The sequence below is a fragment of the Lepidochelys olivacea genome (assembly GCF_965140295.1).
Source record: "Lepidochelys olivacea isolate rLepOli2 genome assembly, chromosome: 3".
In the NCBI taxonomy this organism is placed as follows: domain Eukaryota; kingdom Metazoa; phylum Chordata; order Testudines; family Cheloniidae; genus Lepidochelys; species Lepidochelys olivacea.
Genome location: NC_140413.1, coordinates 138,952,211 through 138,969,786, shown reverse-complemented (window position 1 = coordinate 138,969,786; position 17,576 = coordinate 138,952,211). Strand labels below are relative to the sequence as shown.

At 38.7% G+C, this 17,576-nt stretch overlaps 1 protein-coding gene across 1 annotated transcript in view; it reads right to left on the bottom strand.

The window, feature by feature from the left end:
• Positions 1–17,576, bottom strand: part of FMN2 (formin 2) — a 246,456-nt gene that overhangs the window by 56,821 nt on the left and 172,059 nt on the right. Inside the window, exon 14 of the mRNA XM_084623958.1 lies at positions 6,811–6,903. Within this exon, the coding sequence (XP_084480084.1) occupies positions 6,811–6,903 (93 nt within the window). The remainder of the gene's footprint in view (positions 1–6,810; positions 6,904–17,576) is intronic.

Sequence of the window (17,576 nt, the reverse complement as noted above, 5' to 3'; positions counted from 1 at the left end):
AATACAGATGCATTTGTTAGCATTACCACATCTAAATGTTTGAGATATATATATATAAAAAGATGACTTTCATCATTTAAAGCAGACAGAACACTAATAGAAAACTGTAAAACAATTAATGAAATTCACGTTATTTTCCCCCAGTGTTAAGCATTCTGTTTTCTTATGTACTTATTCTGTGTTGCCTGTTCTTCGCATTCCTCTTCAGTGAAATTTTCAAAAACGGGAAGTTTGGGGGGGGGGAGGGGTTAGGTTTAATTTTTTTTCTTTCAATAAAGAGCATATTGGGAACAGTCCTATCTCAGTAGCTTTGTTTATACTAACAGCTCCCTAACTCTGCCCATTTAGACTTGCTTTGCTTCTCCACTTTGGGACGTACCCAGGAAAAAAACTAAAGACTTCACTGTTGCATATATGAAGTATATGGTACACTGATACAACCTACATATCCTTTCTGTCCTTTGCGTAGTATAGCAGAATTTCAGGCCGACTTTGCAAGGGACTATAGATTATTGTGGTTCTGAGGAAAAAAGCTGATCTTGTCTACAGAATGTGAGGTCTCTGACTACTACAGGGACAGTGAATGGAGTAGAGAGGGGTGTCCCTCCCAGAGTGGAGTGATGGGGAACTCATCTTTTAAGTGGGTGACATGTGGAGGGAATGTGAGTGAAATGCCGTGGTCTCCTATGGTCCTCACCACTTGTGGAAAATCTTTTTTTCAGTATCTGATTAATTGGTAGGATCACAATTTATAGGCCAGAACAGAGTTGCATTTTGGATAGTTGAGATCCGTAGCCCAGAATACAAAGTTACATGAAAGACTGAGGAGGGCGATAGGAAGGCAGAGATAAGGTTAATGTTGGAAACTTATGTCATTACTATTACCACCTTTCAGAACATTTTCAGCATTATAATTTATTTTCATTTTTTAAAATATTTTATAATGTTTAAAGAATGGTGTTTAAAATTAATAGATATTCATAGCTATATACTCATACAACCCCTTTGCTACCTTAATGAAGTTTTTGGCTTGGGAATTTTTTTAAAGAACAAAACAGTTTTATTTCTATATATTCCTAACATTATTTTATGCCTTGTTTTCTTGAAAGGATTAGTTTAGAATATTTTGGAAAATAACAAAGAATCGTATTACCCTGTACATTAAAAAGATACATTTAAAGAACATTAAGTTGGAAGTCAAGCACACAGAAGGTAAGAAATGCCAGAATTAAAGTAGCATGGGTATGTGTCTTATGATACGGTCTCTCTGAACATTATGTAGGAAGTCTGTGGCAGAGTCAGGAGCAGAGCCCAGATCTCTTGGGATCCAGTCCACAGCCTTAACCACAAAGGAACATTCTTGTCTTTCTTACAAACCTCTGCCTTATTCACTATCCATCATTTGCACTGAAAGAAGCAGGGGTCTTGCAGAACAGACAGCATGTGATCATGTAATTAAGGACTTTATCATAGTTCATATACACAGGGGAGGGCAAGTTAAGATTTCATGAAAAACCTTCATTCTGACACTTCCTAACCTGAAGGGGTGACTTTGCAAACTTTACATCCTTTAAAAATAGTTTTGGTACGCAATTTCCTAGATTAAAAAAATACATAAATCCCCAAACCAACAGAGCAAATTTTATCATGTGAAACCATACTGGCCCACCAGCAGGAGTTAAACCCAAAGCCTTTAGATCCACAGCACTGATGTGTACTGCTTGACCTGTAAGAGAAATTGACAGTAGTAGCAGGCTATTATCTTCTAAGTACACCAGCCATGAGAGAGGTAAATGTGACACACTTTGCTAATGGCTTACACAACTGTTTTCTAGATAGCAGTGGAACATGGAGAATCAGGATTCCTGATTTCTATTCCTGGCACTGGAAGGAAGTGGTTATGGATAGGATAGCCAACTATATAAATTTGGCATATTTTATCGTTCAAAGCAATGAGACTGTGGATTGAGTCCGCAACATTAGAGACAGTGTTATCTTGCCAGTTGTACCTGAAATGACCTTGTGTAACCACTGTGTAAAATCAGTGGTATGATACTCACCTGCCTTCTAAGGTAGGAATATGGGGCCTTCCTCAATAATAAATGTAGTGATGGGCACAGAATTTTGCATATCGGTACATGGGGGAGCTGAGATTAGAATGTACGGTCTCTTTCTGGGTCCCAATGCAGCACTACTTAATAAAGTGACAGTTTTTACTGCTACATCCTTCATGGAGTCTGTGGGGCCAGGAAGCATGCTCAGTGCAGATGGAATGTTCAGCAACTGTACCAGCAAGCCTCTAAAGGCCTCCCTTGACTGCAAAGTTAACTCGAATTACAACAAGAAAAGGCGTACTTGTGGCACCTTAGAGACTAACCAATTTACTTGAGCATAAGCTTTCGTGAGCTACAGCTCACTTCATCGGTATATGCATCCGATGAAGTGAGCTGTAGCTCACGAAAGCTCATGCTCAAATAAATTGGTTAGTCTCTAAGGTGCCACAAGTACGCCTTTTCTTTTTGCGAATACAGACTAACACGGCTGCTACTCTGAAACCTCGAATTACAACTTGAATGCTGCACCTAGCTCAAGTTCCGTCCACTAACAAAAATCCTTAACTCAAGTTGGCTGGGCCATTAGGGGGCATAACTCATCAGCTGCTAACATGACCACTCTGCAGTGTGGATGTAGGGTAGTTCCATTAGCACTACATTGTCTTTCCACAATTCCACCCGTGTGCCCAGATAAACTCTCCCACTGGGAAAGAATTCATAGAGCTTACTTCAGTGCGAAGAACCATCAGATAGGCCCACAGAAGCCTTTGTGTCACACGAGTGAGTGCAATGCCAGTATGAAAACAGCAGCTTGACTGTTGTTCTGCAGTGTGGCTGCTCGCTCCCCCAAATTAGGCTAACTTGAAAGAAGTAGCTCACATATAGAAAACTTGAGTTAATGTTGCCATGTAAACATACCATAAAAGTCTTTACCAAGCATGTGCAAATTGCAATTTTCAGACACTTACAATTTGGCTAAATCTGGATACATTTTAATGGGGACAGCAAAAGGTACCTGTCTAATACCAGGATCATCCGCCCGCCAAATTTCATATTCCTGTTCCAAATCTTAGAGGTGCTAGAGCTCTTCAAAGAAACCTTCAAAAAATGTAACTTTTGGAAAATGACTAACATTATTTTTTATTGTATACATTATACTAATTATTCCTTAATCTTCTCCTTGGAAGCAGCTAATTTGCTTTTACTGAAACCTTTTTTGGGGTGGGGGGGGGGGAGCCTCTGGCAGAGACAATTTCAGCACAAATGGTTCAAGTTTAGCAAAGCAATATGCAACTTAAAACAGATGTCTCACAGGGTGGCTGATTCTTTAGGTGGAGCTAGAGCTAGCCCCACCTGTGAATAATCAGCTGCCTCAGCAGATACTTTGAGGCCAGGGATTGGGTTATAGCCTGAAGATCAACTGGTCCTTAGCTTAGCTGAAGAGGGAGCTGTGAAGAGTAATATCCTGCAGGAGATGCTTGGGAGGGGAAAGAACCCAGTTATGAGTCTGAGGCAAATGGCCTGCAGAGTGTAATTCTACAGGAAGTAGGTCAGGAAGGAGAGAGGAGCCTTGTAGGCTCATCTTGACTCCTCATCAGGTAGTCTATGGAGCATAATCCTGCAGGGAGTAGACAGGCTCTTGCAGAAAATTCCAGATTAGAGGGGACAGGACACGACATGTTGAACTTGTATTAAATAATGTTATTTTGAAGAAATAAAACTAAAGCTGCACAGAAAAGGAATTGGAATCCTGTGGCTGGAGAGGGTTCTTTGGTGCATGGGCTGGTGAGTTAACCATATAGTTTGCAAGGTGATTATAATAAAAGTATTAGGAAACCGTAACCAAGTGCATCATTTCCAGGTCCACTGATAACATATTAGCTGACATGCATAGGAATTGATTCTTCCTCTTAAGGTGGGTGTAATGATCCATTTAAAAAGTAAGTCTGACAGAATTCTGAGCCCCAATCTTTTCTGCTTTTACTTTACAAGTTTACTCACTATTTTTTTCTTTTTTACATATAAAATTCAACCTGACCAGTTGCAATATTTTAATTAAAAATTAAACTAATACAACTGTGCTAAACCTGTAGCTGCTCCTATACAGTTCTTCTCTAGCTCCTTGCGAGAGATATTTAACCACATATGCTCAGCTCTCCACACATACTGGTAGATCGTTTCTCACTTCAACTTTCTGCCTGGCCAATGCTAGCAATATGTATCAATGGAATATTCTGTAAATGTCTAAAGTTACTCTGAACTGGTGAATCTCATTATACAGAAAAGTTACCTGCTCTGAAAAGCATCAGAAAAACATTCTAAGTTATTTAACCCTGTGAAAAATTATGAATTTAACTGTAAGTTTAAAACTTTTTTTTGCTTTGGAGAAACTGAACTTTAAATATAAAAGAACTTAAACTTTATTTTACTTTGCCCAGAACACACATTATATAAACACATAAATCCCCCAAAGGTGCCAAAAGTTGTCCCTCTGTTTTTCTAAATGATCTTGTGTGTGCAGTCTAGCTGAAAAGACTCATCGATTATGCCTACATAAACAACAAAAGCCCTTAGAAAAAATATCTAGATCAAAAGCCTGTCAAACACTGAACAGGAAAGAGAAATCCTGTTTTAAACATGGCCTCTTTCAAGTCTGAATTCAATCCCACCAAGTAAAAACAAAGTTCCATAATGGAAGGTATTTTAAAATTACTTTATTTTTTGAACTTAACTAAAGGATTCTTTTCTCCTATATGTTAAGCTCTATTTTTCATATAGTAATATCATTAGAGACTTCTGAAAAGTAGCCTTTGCGAGGTTTAAAGAAGTGTAGACTAGTTTATTTAGAACACATCTAAATAACCCCTACTTGTAATAATTTCCATTAGAACATGCAAATAATATTTTTAACTTTGCTGCTGTTCTGAGGTTATGGGGTTTCTTCTCCCAACAATGATCACACAAAACTCCCACTAATGCCAAAAAGGAGTAACAGCTGTACATTCTGATAGGAGACTAGACCTCTAGGATCAGATTTATCAGTATCTTCTTTTCTCTCTGTCTCAAAATGAATACAAGATCAGGGAGGGGGATGACTTTGAGAAAAAAAAAATATCTGGTAAACCTATAACAGACAAAATAGAACATTACTTCTCCTCCACATAATCATTCTGTGGAATTCACTGCTGCAGGAAAACAGTCTCAAAAATTGTGGAGAAATTTAAATAGGGAGCCAGGCAACTTTTATGACCATTAATAAGGTTTTCATTGTTCTTTCCTAAAGGGATGAAGAAACATCATTGGCGTTTCTTCTGATTTACATTAGTATAGGTGAAATAAACCTCATGTTCAAATCATTGTTTTAGTTTTAAGAGGAATGCGTAAAACAGTTATTAGACCTTAAGTTGTAGCTCCTAACACATCATCTGACAGAAAGAATCTCTACTTCCTATTGACAAATGACCTTTAATTTGTTGTTCCTTCTTCCTCATGCATAACCTTATTTGCATATACATTAAGATAGATGCCAAAAAAACAATTACCATTGTGGCATAAAGTATAAAATGTAGGCCTCTGATTCCAAAGCAGATCTTACCAATTCTTTCAGGACACAGCTTAGGACCTGTTTGGCAAGGATTTGGGGACGGACCTTTCATGATCTGTTGATTTGTATTTGATTGGTCACGTGGTGTTTTGGCTATGGGCATCAATCTAAATAAATCTGTTCAATGACATGTGAAGTCACAGGAACTGGTGCAACCATGCTGAACGTCACCATAAGACTACCTTGAAAATGCTATTTACCTTTGATGATCCAGTTAGGAAGCAAAAATGTGCATTTAATACCTGCCTAGCTCACTGGAAATAAATAATGGGCATTGAACTCTAATACAATCCATCAATGATAATTTCCATTTGTGATGATTAGTTAACACAGTTCTAGACTTCAGCACTATTGACCTCTAAAAGGGATAAGCAGAAGAAACTTTCACTTCTCACACAATTGTTTATCCAATCATGAAAAAAAGCAATATTTTTGTTTCTATTATGTTGTATGGTTACAGAAAGCTGGAGTGGGGACAGGAGCAGCCAAATAAGTAGACTGTACTGGCCAGAAAACCACTGTGGCCAAGTCAGCAGAGAACATTCCGACTCAGAACATTCCCTCATTGGCAGTGCTGCTTTCCTCACCTACTGCAGAATCCTGATGGTGGGGCATGGAAACAGCATAACCCATCCCCCGTTATGGTGCTTCCCTCCTAGTGTTCAGACAAGATCAGCCTAGATACATTTAAATTTATCCCTCCCGTAGCATTTTCCACAAGCCTATCCATTTGAATTTGCCTTTTGTGTTTGCTTAAGAAATTAGTCTCACGTTTTGTAATCTGAAGAGCTGAAATGAGACCTCTGCTCTGCAGACACCGTATTTTTGGCACAACAGTCACTGCTTTGGAGATGAGTCCAGCTTTAAAATATTTTCAAGAAACAAACATTTTACTAGAGTTGCGAACTCATGATGAGTTCACACTCTTGAACCAATAGCATCTGTCTTTGCTACCACTCAAGAGGGTGACTCACTGACAGTACAGCAGTCATCCCACAAATCTTTTAGAACTGCATGGCATTTGATTAAACTAACCCACATCTTTCTATGATGCCAAAATAAACTGTCTCTTTACTCCCAATGTATAAACATTGTTTCTATAACTTTCCTTTGAAATGTCTTGAAAAGGTTAAATGATGTTTCATTATTTACCTTGATTAATGAATTGCTCCATGCTGTCTTTGAAAGGCTGGATGTGCTCTTCTAGCGATACCTGATAAACTTTCCCCGCTTCTGTCTCGCATGCTGAAATTGAAATAACAGATTACTTTCGGGTGACAAATCACGGCATAGATACGAATACTATAGTAAAAATACATTAACTTATGTACATTTATAGCCAGCAAAACTTGCTAGCATATGATCCTTAGAAAAATACTGCTTCAAATGCAAATGCTACAATAAAATCTTCCTGGAGAGCAATTTTGTTCCTGATCAAATGTTTCTCTGATAAATGAACAACTGGTGCCCAAAGTAAGTGGTGGGCTTATAGGTGTCAGAGGCCATCCTTCCTGCTACCCTCTGACTCCCACTGATCTGCTACCCAGGGAGTGACCAGATTTTTGTGGGGAAACATTTGGAACACTTATTGTTTGAACAGCAAGCGATAACGAGGAAGGGGTGTTGTATTTACCTCTTTGTAAATGTACTGTAACATATACTGTATTTTATACCATGCTCCAGCAGGGTGAGCTCCGTATCTTATTTATTAAATTATATTTCCCTGGATCAAAATCCTACCCTTATTTCTTCCACTTCTCCTTCTGTTTTTATGTTCAGCTCCCCTACTCCTAACTCCATTTTAAGGTCCCATTTTTCTCTCTTTTTTAAATTTCCCTTTCTCTTGGTCTTCTCTTTCCTTGTCTTACTTCTTTCTACACATCCTTTCCTCCCCCTGTAATTCTTCCCCACCTCTAGCCTCGTACGATCTCCTCCTATTTCCAAAATATATTTTCCTTCCTTCAGCTTCCTGAGTCTACCCATCAGTGGCTGCAAGCTGCAGTACAGAAAACACTTGTTCTACAATGGGCTTGGGGGGACAAGTATGTAATTAGCTCCTCAAAGGCTTGAAAGGACCTTTGCTCTTCTCCCTTACATCTTATGCAAGTCAGGAAGTCAACAAAGGACAAAGAAGCTTCGGTCTCAAAATATTTCCAGGTAGAAGCCAGGGATATGACCTTAACTGCACAGGCACGGCAAAATATCTATATAAGTGGAAAAAAGAAAAGGAGTACTTGTGGCACCTTAGAGACTAACAAATTAATTTGAACATAAGCTTTTGTAAAGCTACAGCTCAATTCATTCGATGCATGCAGTGGAAAATACAGTAGGGAGATTTTATATACACAGAGAACATGAAACAATGGGTGTTACCATACATACTGTAACGATCAGGTAAGGTGAGCTATTACCAGCAGGAGAGGAAGGAAAAACAAAACAAAACACCTTTTGTAGTGATAATCAAGGTGGGCCATTTCCATCAGTTGACAAGAACAAGTGAGGAACAGTAGGGGGAAAAATAAACAAGGGGAAATAGTTTTACTTTGTGTAATGACACATCCACTCCCAGTCTTTATTCAAGCTTAATTTAATGGTGTCCAGTTTGCAAATTAATTCCAGTTCAGCAGTCTCTTGTTGGAGTCTGTTTTTGAAGTAAATACTCACCAGCAACCACACACCACACAACAAAAACACTAACCCAGGAACCTATCCTTGCAACAAAGCCTGTTGCCAACTGTGTCCACATATCTATTCAGGGAACACCATCATAGGGCCTAATCATATCAGCCACACTATCAGGGACTCGTTCACCTGCACATCTACCAACGTGATATAGGCCATCATGTGCCAGTAATGCCCCTCTGCCATGTACATTGGCCAAACCAGACAGTCTCTATGTAAAAGAATAAATGGACACAAATCAGACATCAAGAATTATAACATTCAAAAACCAGTCAGAGAACACTTCAGCCTCTCTGGTTACTTGATTACAGACCTAAAAGTGGCAATATTATAACAAAAAAAATAAAAACAGACTTCAATGAGAGACTGAATTGGAATTAATTTGCAAATTGGACACCATTAAATTAGGCTTGAATAAAGACTGGGAGTGGATGTGTCATTGCACAAAGTAAAACTATTTCCCCTTGTTTATTTTCCCCCATAGTGTTCCTCACATGTTCTTATCAACTGCTGGAAATGGCCTACCTTGATTATCACTACAAAAGGTTTTTTTCTCTCTCTCTCTCCTCTGCAGGTAATATCTCACCTTACCTGATCACTCTCCTTACAGTGTGTATGGTAACACCCATTGTTTCATGTTCTCTGTGTATATAAAGTCCCCCTACTGTATTTTCCACGGCATGCATCCAATGAAGTGAGCTGTAGCTCACGAAAGCTTATGCTCAAATTAATTTGTTAGTCTCTAAGGTGCCACAAGTACTCCTTTTCTTTTTGCGGATACAGACTAACACAGCTGCTACTCTGAAACCTGTCATTATATAAGTGGAGGCATCTCTATAAATCCTTAGTTACCAGGCACCCTACAGCAAAGGTATCACCTAACATAGACACTTCTAATAAAGGTGAAGAAATACAGTATTAGGAAGACAGAAAGATCTAACTGTTTACATGAGAAAGACAGAAAAGTTCTAATAGATTTAAGAATGCAGGGTGAGACAAGAACTCAGGAACCCAGAACTCAGGCCATATTTCCCAACTTTGATGAACCTGGCGTGAGTCTGGGATATCAAAAACATATGATCTTGTTTGAAAACAGGGTTTTCAGCCCCAAACCAGGTACAACTAAGTGAACTTAGTTCAGTTTTGCATTAACATTTTAGGTTTATTTGAAATTGAACTAAAGCAAAATTCAAGGTGTAAAATTCCATGCAAACTGGGGAATACAGAACTATAATTACTGAGCAATGCACAGCAGAAGGCTTAATGTGCACGCTGCTACTACAATAGTAGGACTTGCTTGGAGTGGCTTGCCTTGTTCAACAGCAACCATTCTAGATGATTAAAGAGCAACAAAGAAAGGGAGTGAGAGAGACAAGGTGCTTAAGTTAATATGTTTTATTAGATCAACTTCTGTAGGTGAAAGACACAAGCTTTCAAGCCACCCAGACATCTGCTTCAGGTCTGGGAAAGGTAATCAGAATTACAAAGCTAAATACAAAGTGGAATAAGGAGTTAAAACACATATTGCAAGAGAGCATTCAAGATGAACCAGGCAATTAACACCTCTACAGTCTTAGGACAAAAGAGAGTTAGTGGGTTACAGATTGTTATGAGGCAGCATAAAACCACTGCGTCCACGATTTTTAGTGTTTAGTAAAGTTAGTATTTAAACTTCCAGGCTTGCCCTTTGAAGGTGTTGTGCAGGTTTCCTTTGGGGATGTGGACTGAAAAGTTAGATAGGGAGTGACCATTTTGTGAAAAGTGTTCACCTACAGGTGAGAGGATGTTGTTGTCTTTTATAATTTTTCTGTGTGAGTTCATTTGAGAACTTGGTGATTGTCTGGTTTTACGCACATAGATGTTACATTGGATGAGGTACACCACATATTATGATTGGCATGCGTAGGAACATGGATCTTGAAAGGTGTGTTGTGGGGAGCGTTGATCATCATGGCAGTGGAGATATGTCTACAGGTTTTGCATCTGTTGTTCGGGCAGTGTCTGGTATTGCTTTGATTTGGTGCATCCTCTGGGCAGCTTGCTTTTGATTGAGGGGTTGTTTATATGCCAGAAGAGGGGGCTCGGAAATATATCTTTCAGGATATGATCCCCATCAAGTTGTCACTAGAGGTGTGTGGTAGGTGGGTTGTTTTTTTCCCTGAATTGAAGCAGGTTCTCTCAGCATACTTGGGTGGCCTGTTCCATGATGCAATCTACTTCTCTGGTCCTCTAGTGTCCTTGTTTGGTGAAGGCAGTTTTAAGTGTGTTAATGTGTGTATCCCAGACTTTCTCCTCAGGGCATATTCTGTGGTAGCTTAGCACTTTGCAGTAGATAACTGATTTCTTGGTGCATGTCGGATGGTTCCTAGATTTTTGGAGATAAAATGTTGTGATCTGTGGGTTTCTTATATATAGCTGTCTGCAGGGTTCCATTGTTGAAGCTGATTGTGGTGTCCAGGAAGCTGATGCTAGTGTGGGAGTGTTCTAGAAAGAGTATGATGGATAGGTGGTAGTGGCTGAAGTTGTGGAAATCTATCATGGAATTTAGGTCATCCGTCCAGAGGATGAAAATATCATAGATGTATCTCAGGTATATCATTGGTTTTGTGGTACATTTTCCCAGAAATTCTTCCTCGAGGTGGCCCATGAAGAAATAGGCATATTAGGGAGCCATCCTAGTACCATGGGCAGTTCCCATGGTTTGGACAAAGTGTTTGTTGTTGAGCGTAAAATTGCTTTGGGTGAGGATGAAATGGATGAATTTTGGCAATGTGTTTGTGTATAAGGGAGTGTTTGCCACTAGAATGATGACTGATAGAACTTGGGAATGGACAAGGTCAAATCTTAAAGTAGTCTGGCTCTCATGGTGGGGCCACATTATGCATGTTTTCAAACAAAATGCACTAGCTTTAATGTGACACCCTGAGGATTCTGTCTGTACCACTTCTGAATTGTGGATGAGTCTATGAAATTTTATCATGAAATTATTGTGTCACGGAAAGCCTATGTGTATGTGGATCCACCCTAAATTAGCAGGGTGGCATCATGTCTCTACAGGCCAGAGACAATGGTAAGTGATCAGCACTCAACAACAGTATACTTGAAGTAAAACACCCTGGGACAATAGGTTTTGCTCTAATTGGGAGAAGACACTTCTACCTTGTGTGTGCACGGAGGAGAGTTTGAAAGTAATGCAAAATTTCCAAAAAGACAGAAAAAAAGGTGACTCCAAGCAAGAGTCTATAAAGGGATTCACATGGGTCAGAGAGCCATTTTGCAGCTGATTAATATGAGGCAGGCTGCTGCAGGGGCACAGTAGAAAAGGGGGTGGAGGACCCTGCCATGGAACACAGAGGATTCCCCAAAAACTCCCAAGGGAAGGGTAAGCTGGTGAGGGACATCACATTTAGGATTTTGTAGAGCTTTTTGTGATCGGAACTCTCTTGTGCTTTACATTGGATTACATATAAAAAGAGCATAAAGTTGAAAGATTATACAAAATGTGTGTGTGTTTGTGCTTCACAAGTACCACACGCTCCTGGGAGAGTTAAACTGTAAACGAGAAGCTTTACACCTGTAGAGTGGAGTTCTGGGAGATGAGCATTTCAAGTCCTGGGGAATGTGAAGGGTCAGTGCTTCACCTAGGGCATCTAGGAGGCTGGACAACAGGTTCCAACACTTGGAGGGTGGTGCCAGTTAGAAAGTCTGTGCTCCGAGATTGTTCCATGGGGCCCTTAGATTGGGACAGTAGCTGGACTCCATTCAGCTCCAGAAGCTCAACACACCCCAGGGCATCCAGAACACAGAGGCTTAGATTCCCTTCACAGCAGTCCTAGTGGGGGGCAGGAAAGGATGATCACTAAGATCTGTGACAAATGGGTTCAAACAAACTGCCCTAGCTTTAAAATGTCATGAACCAATAGAAAGACAAGGTGGGTGATGTAAGATCTTTTATTGGACCAACTGCTACTGGTGAGAGAGAGAGAGAGAGAGAAGTTTCGAGCTCCACAGAGCTCTTCTTCAGCTCTGTTTAGCTCAAAAGCTTGTCTCTCTCACCAGTAGAAGTTGAGCCAATAAAAGATCTTACCTCACCCACATCATGTCTCTCTAGTACCCTGGGACCAACACTGCAATGAACCAACAGAACTCAACTCTTGGGCAATGCCAGACTTGACACTTCTTTCAGACCACTTGTAGCTCTAAGTTCTATAAAAGGGGGAAAAAATCCTCTTTGGTGGTCAAAAGCTACCACATCTTTTAATGCAAAAGTACTGCTTCTGCCTAAAATCAAATCTGCATAAAAACCCCAAACATATAATGTTACAAAAATGGTACAATTCACCCTAAATAGTACCTTTAAATTAAACAGGATTATTTGTTTTACCTTATCTACAACAGAGCAGTTGTGGTATTGTTTCTAAAAGGCACTTCTGTGATAAAGAGATTTACTACCATACTCTGCTTATCCAATATAAAATGAATATTTAAACTGTCATCACTCTAGACCCCTAGAGAATAGCAATCTGTTTTAGAGATCCAAAAGCTCATGTGTCAGAAACAATCACTGGAGGCCTAAACCACACTGCTGTCATACACAGTGCAAAAGAAAATGACTTTAGGAAAAATCCCTGGAGAGCTAGATAATGTAATTCAAATTTAACAAGGCTCTAAGTGGTAATCACACCCTGAATAACAATGGAATCCAGATGCCCAGCAACAAATTAAGATGTACCAAAGGTTTTTTCTTATTTTTCTTTTTAATTAATTGAACATGAAGCCCGAAAACACACTTTGTGGGCATTTCTTTTATCATTGTTTTCCACAACTGTAAAAAATGCTAATGATCAAAAGTACACAGATAAATGGAAATCAAATCAAATTATTCAATGGTGAGCCACACAAAAGGCATAAAGTTAGTGGGACATTGACAGCTGTAAATATTCTGATTCCTTTTCTTGTTTTAAAGTATAATTGAAGATAGAGGAGAAATGCGAACAGACTTAGTAAAAAACATCAGTAGCCCTATTCAATTTAAAAAAAAGTTAAACAGGCCTTCTTTGCTTGTGTAGCAACTTATTTGAAAACAAATGTTACATATCTGCACACTCCTGTAGGAAGGTTTATGAAACACGTACACGTGCTAAGTCAATACAATACAAGAATGGAATTACTACTGGATGTGATGATTTTCTAGGGTTTGGAGAATCTGCTCATTTATTTAGTGAATAAGTGTTATATTAGGTCAATTCCATGCTTAGTGAAAGTGCTCCAGTGCAGCATTCTCTACCTTTTCTCCCACTTCTGCTGTGTCTTTGAGGCAAGAATGTAAACTTTTTACTACACGAAAAGAAAACAATTGTACTCCACATGAAGCCTTTTCAGAAATGGTCTCATACATTTAATAGGAGACTGTTCACCAAAAAGCTTCTCAAAATGCTTCACAAACTAATATATGTAGCCACTTCTAGAGTGAAATATGGGAGGTGTTCAATTACGCTGTCGAACACCATACAAGAGTTTAGGACAGGAAGTGAAGATGAGTACCTTATCTAATTTAGATAAAAGAAAACTGAAGAGGGATCTTTTAGGTGGGTAAACTGAAAACTACAAAACATAATTAGTCAAAAAGGAGTTTGATCCCAAACACTCAAACAGTATTATGGGTCAATGGAGATTTTCCAAAGGGAGCCAATCCAGAAATATCGGATGACCATCTGAAAGATCTTGCACTCTGCCACAAATTGCTATAACAGCCTAGGTAACATCACATGAGTTCAGTGTCTCTTCCCAGGCTATGGATTACTCATCATTTTTGACATAGTCAAACTTTTTATTCTTTTAAGTCATCAGCTACAATTCAGGATGACCTCCTGATATCTCAGTCAATTTAGGAGAAGATAAGTGTGGCTCCTTTGAGGATAAGTGCCCCCCAGGGATCGTAGGCTATACCCATGCCAACAGCCTACAGCAGTTCCCCTTCAGAGTCTTTAAGGAAATGCGCAGATACACTATCTTTCTTATTCTCTTTGCTTTGGAAAAGAAAAACAGATGTAATATTGTCAGAATGAAATGCTTAATCTTTCTTTCTTCACAGAACTATTTAGAGTCCTGAAACATCTCCCATGACATGTGAATCTTAAAAACAAAAGAAAACCTCTGTTTCTACAATCTGTTGTTTTATGTGAAAGGACTAAAGTTTGACATTAGTGATCCTAAAAAGATTCAGAGTTCAGGTTTGATTCAGCCAAGCAGCTTGGTTGGGAAAACTGGACTGCAAACCTCAAGAATTAATAAGATTTGGGGAATTCCCACAGTGGATAAACTTCAGGAACAAACACTTTCACTATCCTTGCACCTTCTGTTTCGATCCAGACTAGAAAATGATAAAGAAAATACTCTGAGGGCTTGATCCTATAGAGTCTCTGTGTAGCATGTATCTAAATACAAGGAAGAACTGAGTGGCAGGAAAGGGAGTTCCTGAGATCCTAATTCTGCATCAGACTGCTGCTATGCTACCCCGAAGTAACTCCTTCCTAGTGTCAGACATAGAACCTAAGAGAAAAAAAAATGCGAAATTAAGAAAGGAACTTAAATGAAGAAGCACCTGGCATTAAGAGAATTGTGCTGAAGTCTATGTCCACATGCCTGATATCCACCCACAACCTTTTTGTGTTGTTTTTTTTTTAAATCTGTGGTCTTGTGACTAAGGGAGCAGGTGTACAGGGAGCTGAAGACTTACTACTATTCAGCATGGTACACTAGTACTTTCCCTTGCAATGTATGTTACCACAAATGGCCTCCACTCACACTGATACTGGAACAGAACAACCCTGTATAATGAGTCAGGTTTTGGATTATGGAGGCCTTCATCTAATAGCATCAAAACCACAAAAGAGGGAGCTTGGTTCAAATTCAGTTATAAAATGGGTGATGGTTGAGGCAAAAGTTCTCATTTTGGAAAAACATTCACCCCATTCCTGGCAAAAATTGCCAACCATGTGTAGATCCTTCAAAGACAATGGAAAAACACAGAAAAGGAAGAAAAATACATCTTACTTTGTCCAATTAGGTATACAGGTGCTGAAAATTAAGGCCCCAAATGCAACATCACACCCTTTAGAAACAGTGGGAGGCATGCTGATACTGCCATTAGTCAGGCAGTGGTATCATCACCTACCGGTCTATAACGCGTCAGCGTCTAAAATTAACCAGTGATTCATTATGGTCTATAGAACAGACGTAACATGTCTTTTAGGTTTGGTAGTCTTCAGTCCCCCAGATCAACAAACTACTTTTTAGGATCATAATCTCTCTAAACAGAACTGTTAGATGTACTCATAGATCATGTTCTACACGTTTCACTGGAGTCTAAAAACCTCTGTCCTGCTGAGCTGTTATTATTCCACAGCATGACTAAAGGAAGCAAAGATGATAGGAGCACAAACGATACAGGCAGTACTCCTGCCTTTCCATATTTCACTGCCTGTATATGCTTTTCTTCAATGTTCCTTTACTAAATTCTTAGTAGTGCAAGGGAAAGTGAGTGAAATTGTGTGGAATAAGTGACACAAGAATGCCGGCACAGTTTGTTACATACTTTGTAAAATCTATTTGATTTCACTTAACTTGATAATGTTTAAAATTGGGCTGTCGATTAATCGCAGTTAACTCACACAATTAACTCAAAAAAATTAACTGCAATTAATCACACTGTTAAACAATAGAATACCAATTAAAATTTATTAAATATTTTAGGATGTTTTTCGACATTTTCAAATATATGGATTTCAATTACAACAGACTACAATGTTTACAGTGCTCACTTTATATTATTTTTATTACAAGTATATGCACTGTAAAAATGATAAAAGAAATAATATTTTAAGTCACCCCATACACGTACCATAGTGCAATCTCTTTATCATGGAAGTGTAACTTACAAATGTAGATTTTTTTTTGTTACATAACTGCACTCAAAAACAAAACAATGTAAAACTTTAGAACCTACAAGTCCACTCAGTCCTACTTCTTGTTCAGCCAATCGCTAAGACAAACATTTTTGTTTACATTTATGGGAGATACTGCTGCCCGCTTCTTATTTACAATGTCAAATGAAAGTGAGAACAGGCATTTGCATTGCACTTTTGTAGCCGGCACTGCAAGGTATTTACGTGCAAGATATGCTAAACATTTGTATGCCCCTTTATGCTCCAGCAACCATTCCAGAGGACATGCTTCCATGCTGATGATGCTCGTTAAAAAAAATTATGCGTCAATTAAATTTGTGACTGTACTCTTTGGAGAGAGGATTGTATGTCTCCGTTTTACCTGCATTCCGTTTTACCTGCATTCTGCCATACATTTCATGTTTAGCAGTCTCAGATGATGACCCAGCACATGTTCATTTTATGAACTCTTTCACAGCAGATTTGATCAAACACAAAGAAGGTACCAATGTGAGATTTCCAAAAAAATAGCTACGGCACTCGACCCAAGGTTTAAGAATCTGAAGTGCCGTCCAAAATCTGAGAGGGACAAGGTGTGGAGCATGCTTTCAGAAGTCTTAAAAGAACAACATTCTGATGCAAAAACTACAGAACCCAAACCACCAAAAAAGAAAATCAACCTTCTTCTGGTGGCATCTAACTCAGTCCACTCTGCTTTGAATCATTATAAAGCAGAACCCGTCATCAGCACGGACACATGTCCTCTGAAATGGTGGTTGAAGCACGAAGGCTCATATGAATCTTTAGCGCATCTGGCACGTAAATATGTTGTGACACCGGCTACAACAATGCCATGTGAAGAATGCCTGTTCTCACTTTCAGGTGACATTGTAAACAAGAATCGGGCAGCATTATCTCCTGCAAATTGTAACAAAACTTGTTTGTCTGAGCAATTGGCTGAAGTAAGACTGAGTGGACTTGTAGACTGTTTATTTTTGAATGCAATTATTTTTTGTACATGATTCTACATTTGTATGTTCAACTTTCATGATAAAGATTCCATTACAGTACTTGTATTAGGTGAATTGAAAAATATAATTTCTTTTGTTTTTTACAGTGCAAATATTTGTAATAAAAATAAATATAGTGAGCACTGTACATTTTGTATTCTGTGTTGTAATTGAAATCAATATACTTGAAAATGTAGAAAACATCCAAAATATTTAAATACATGGTATTCTATTATTGTTTAACAGTGCAATTAATAGCACAATTAATGGGATTCATTTT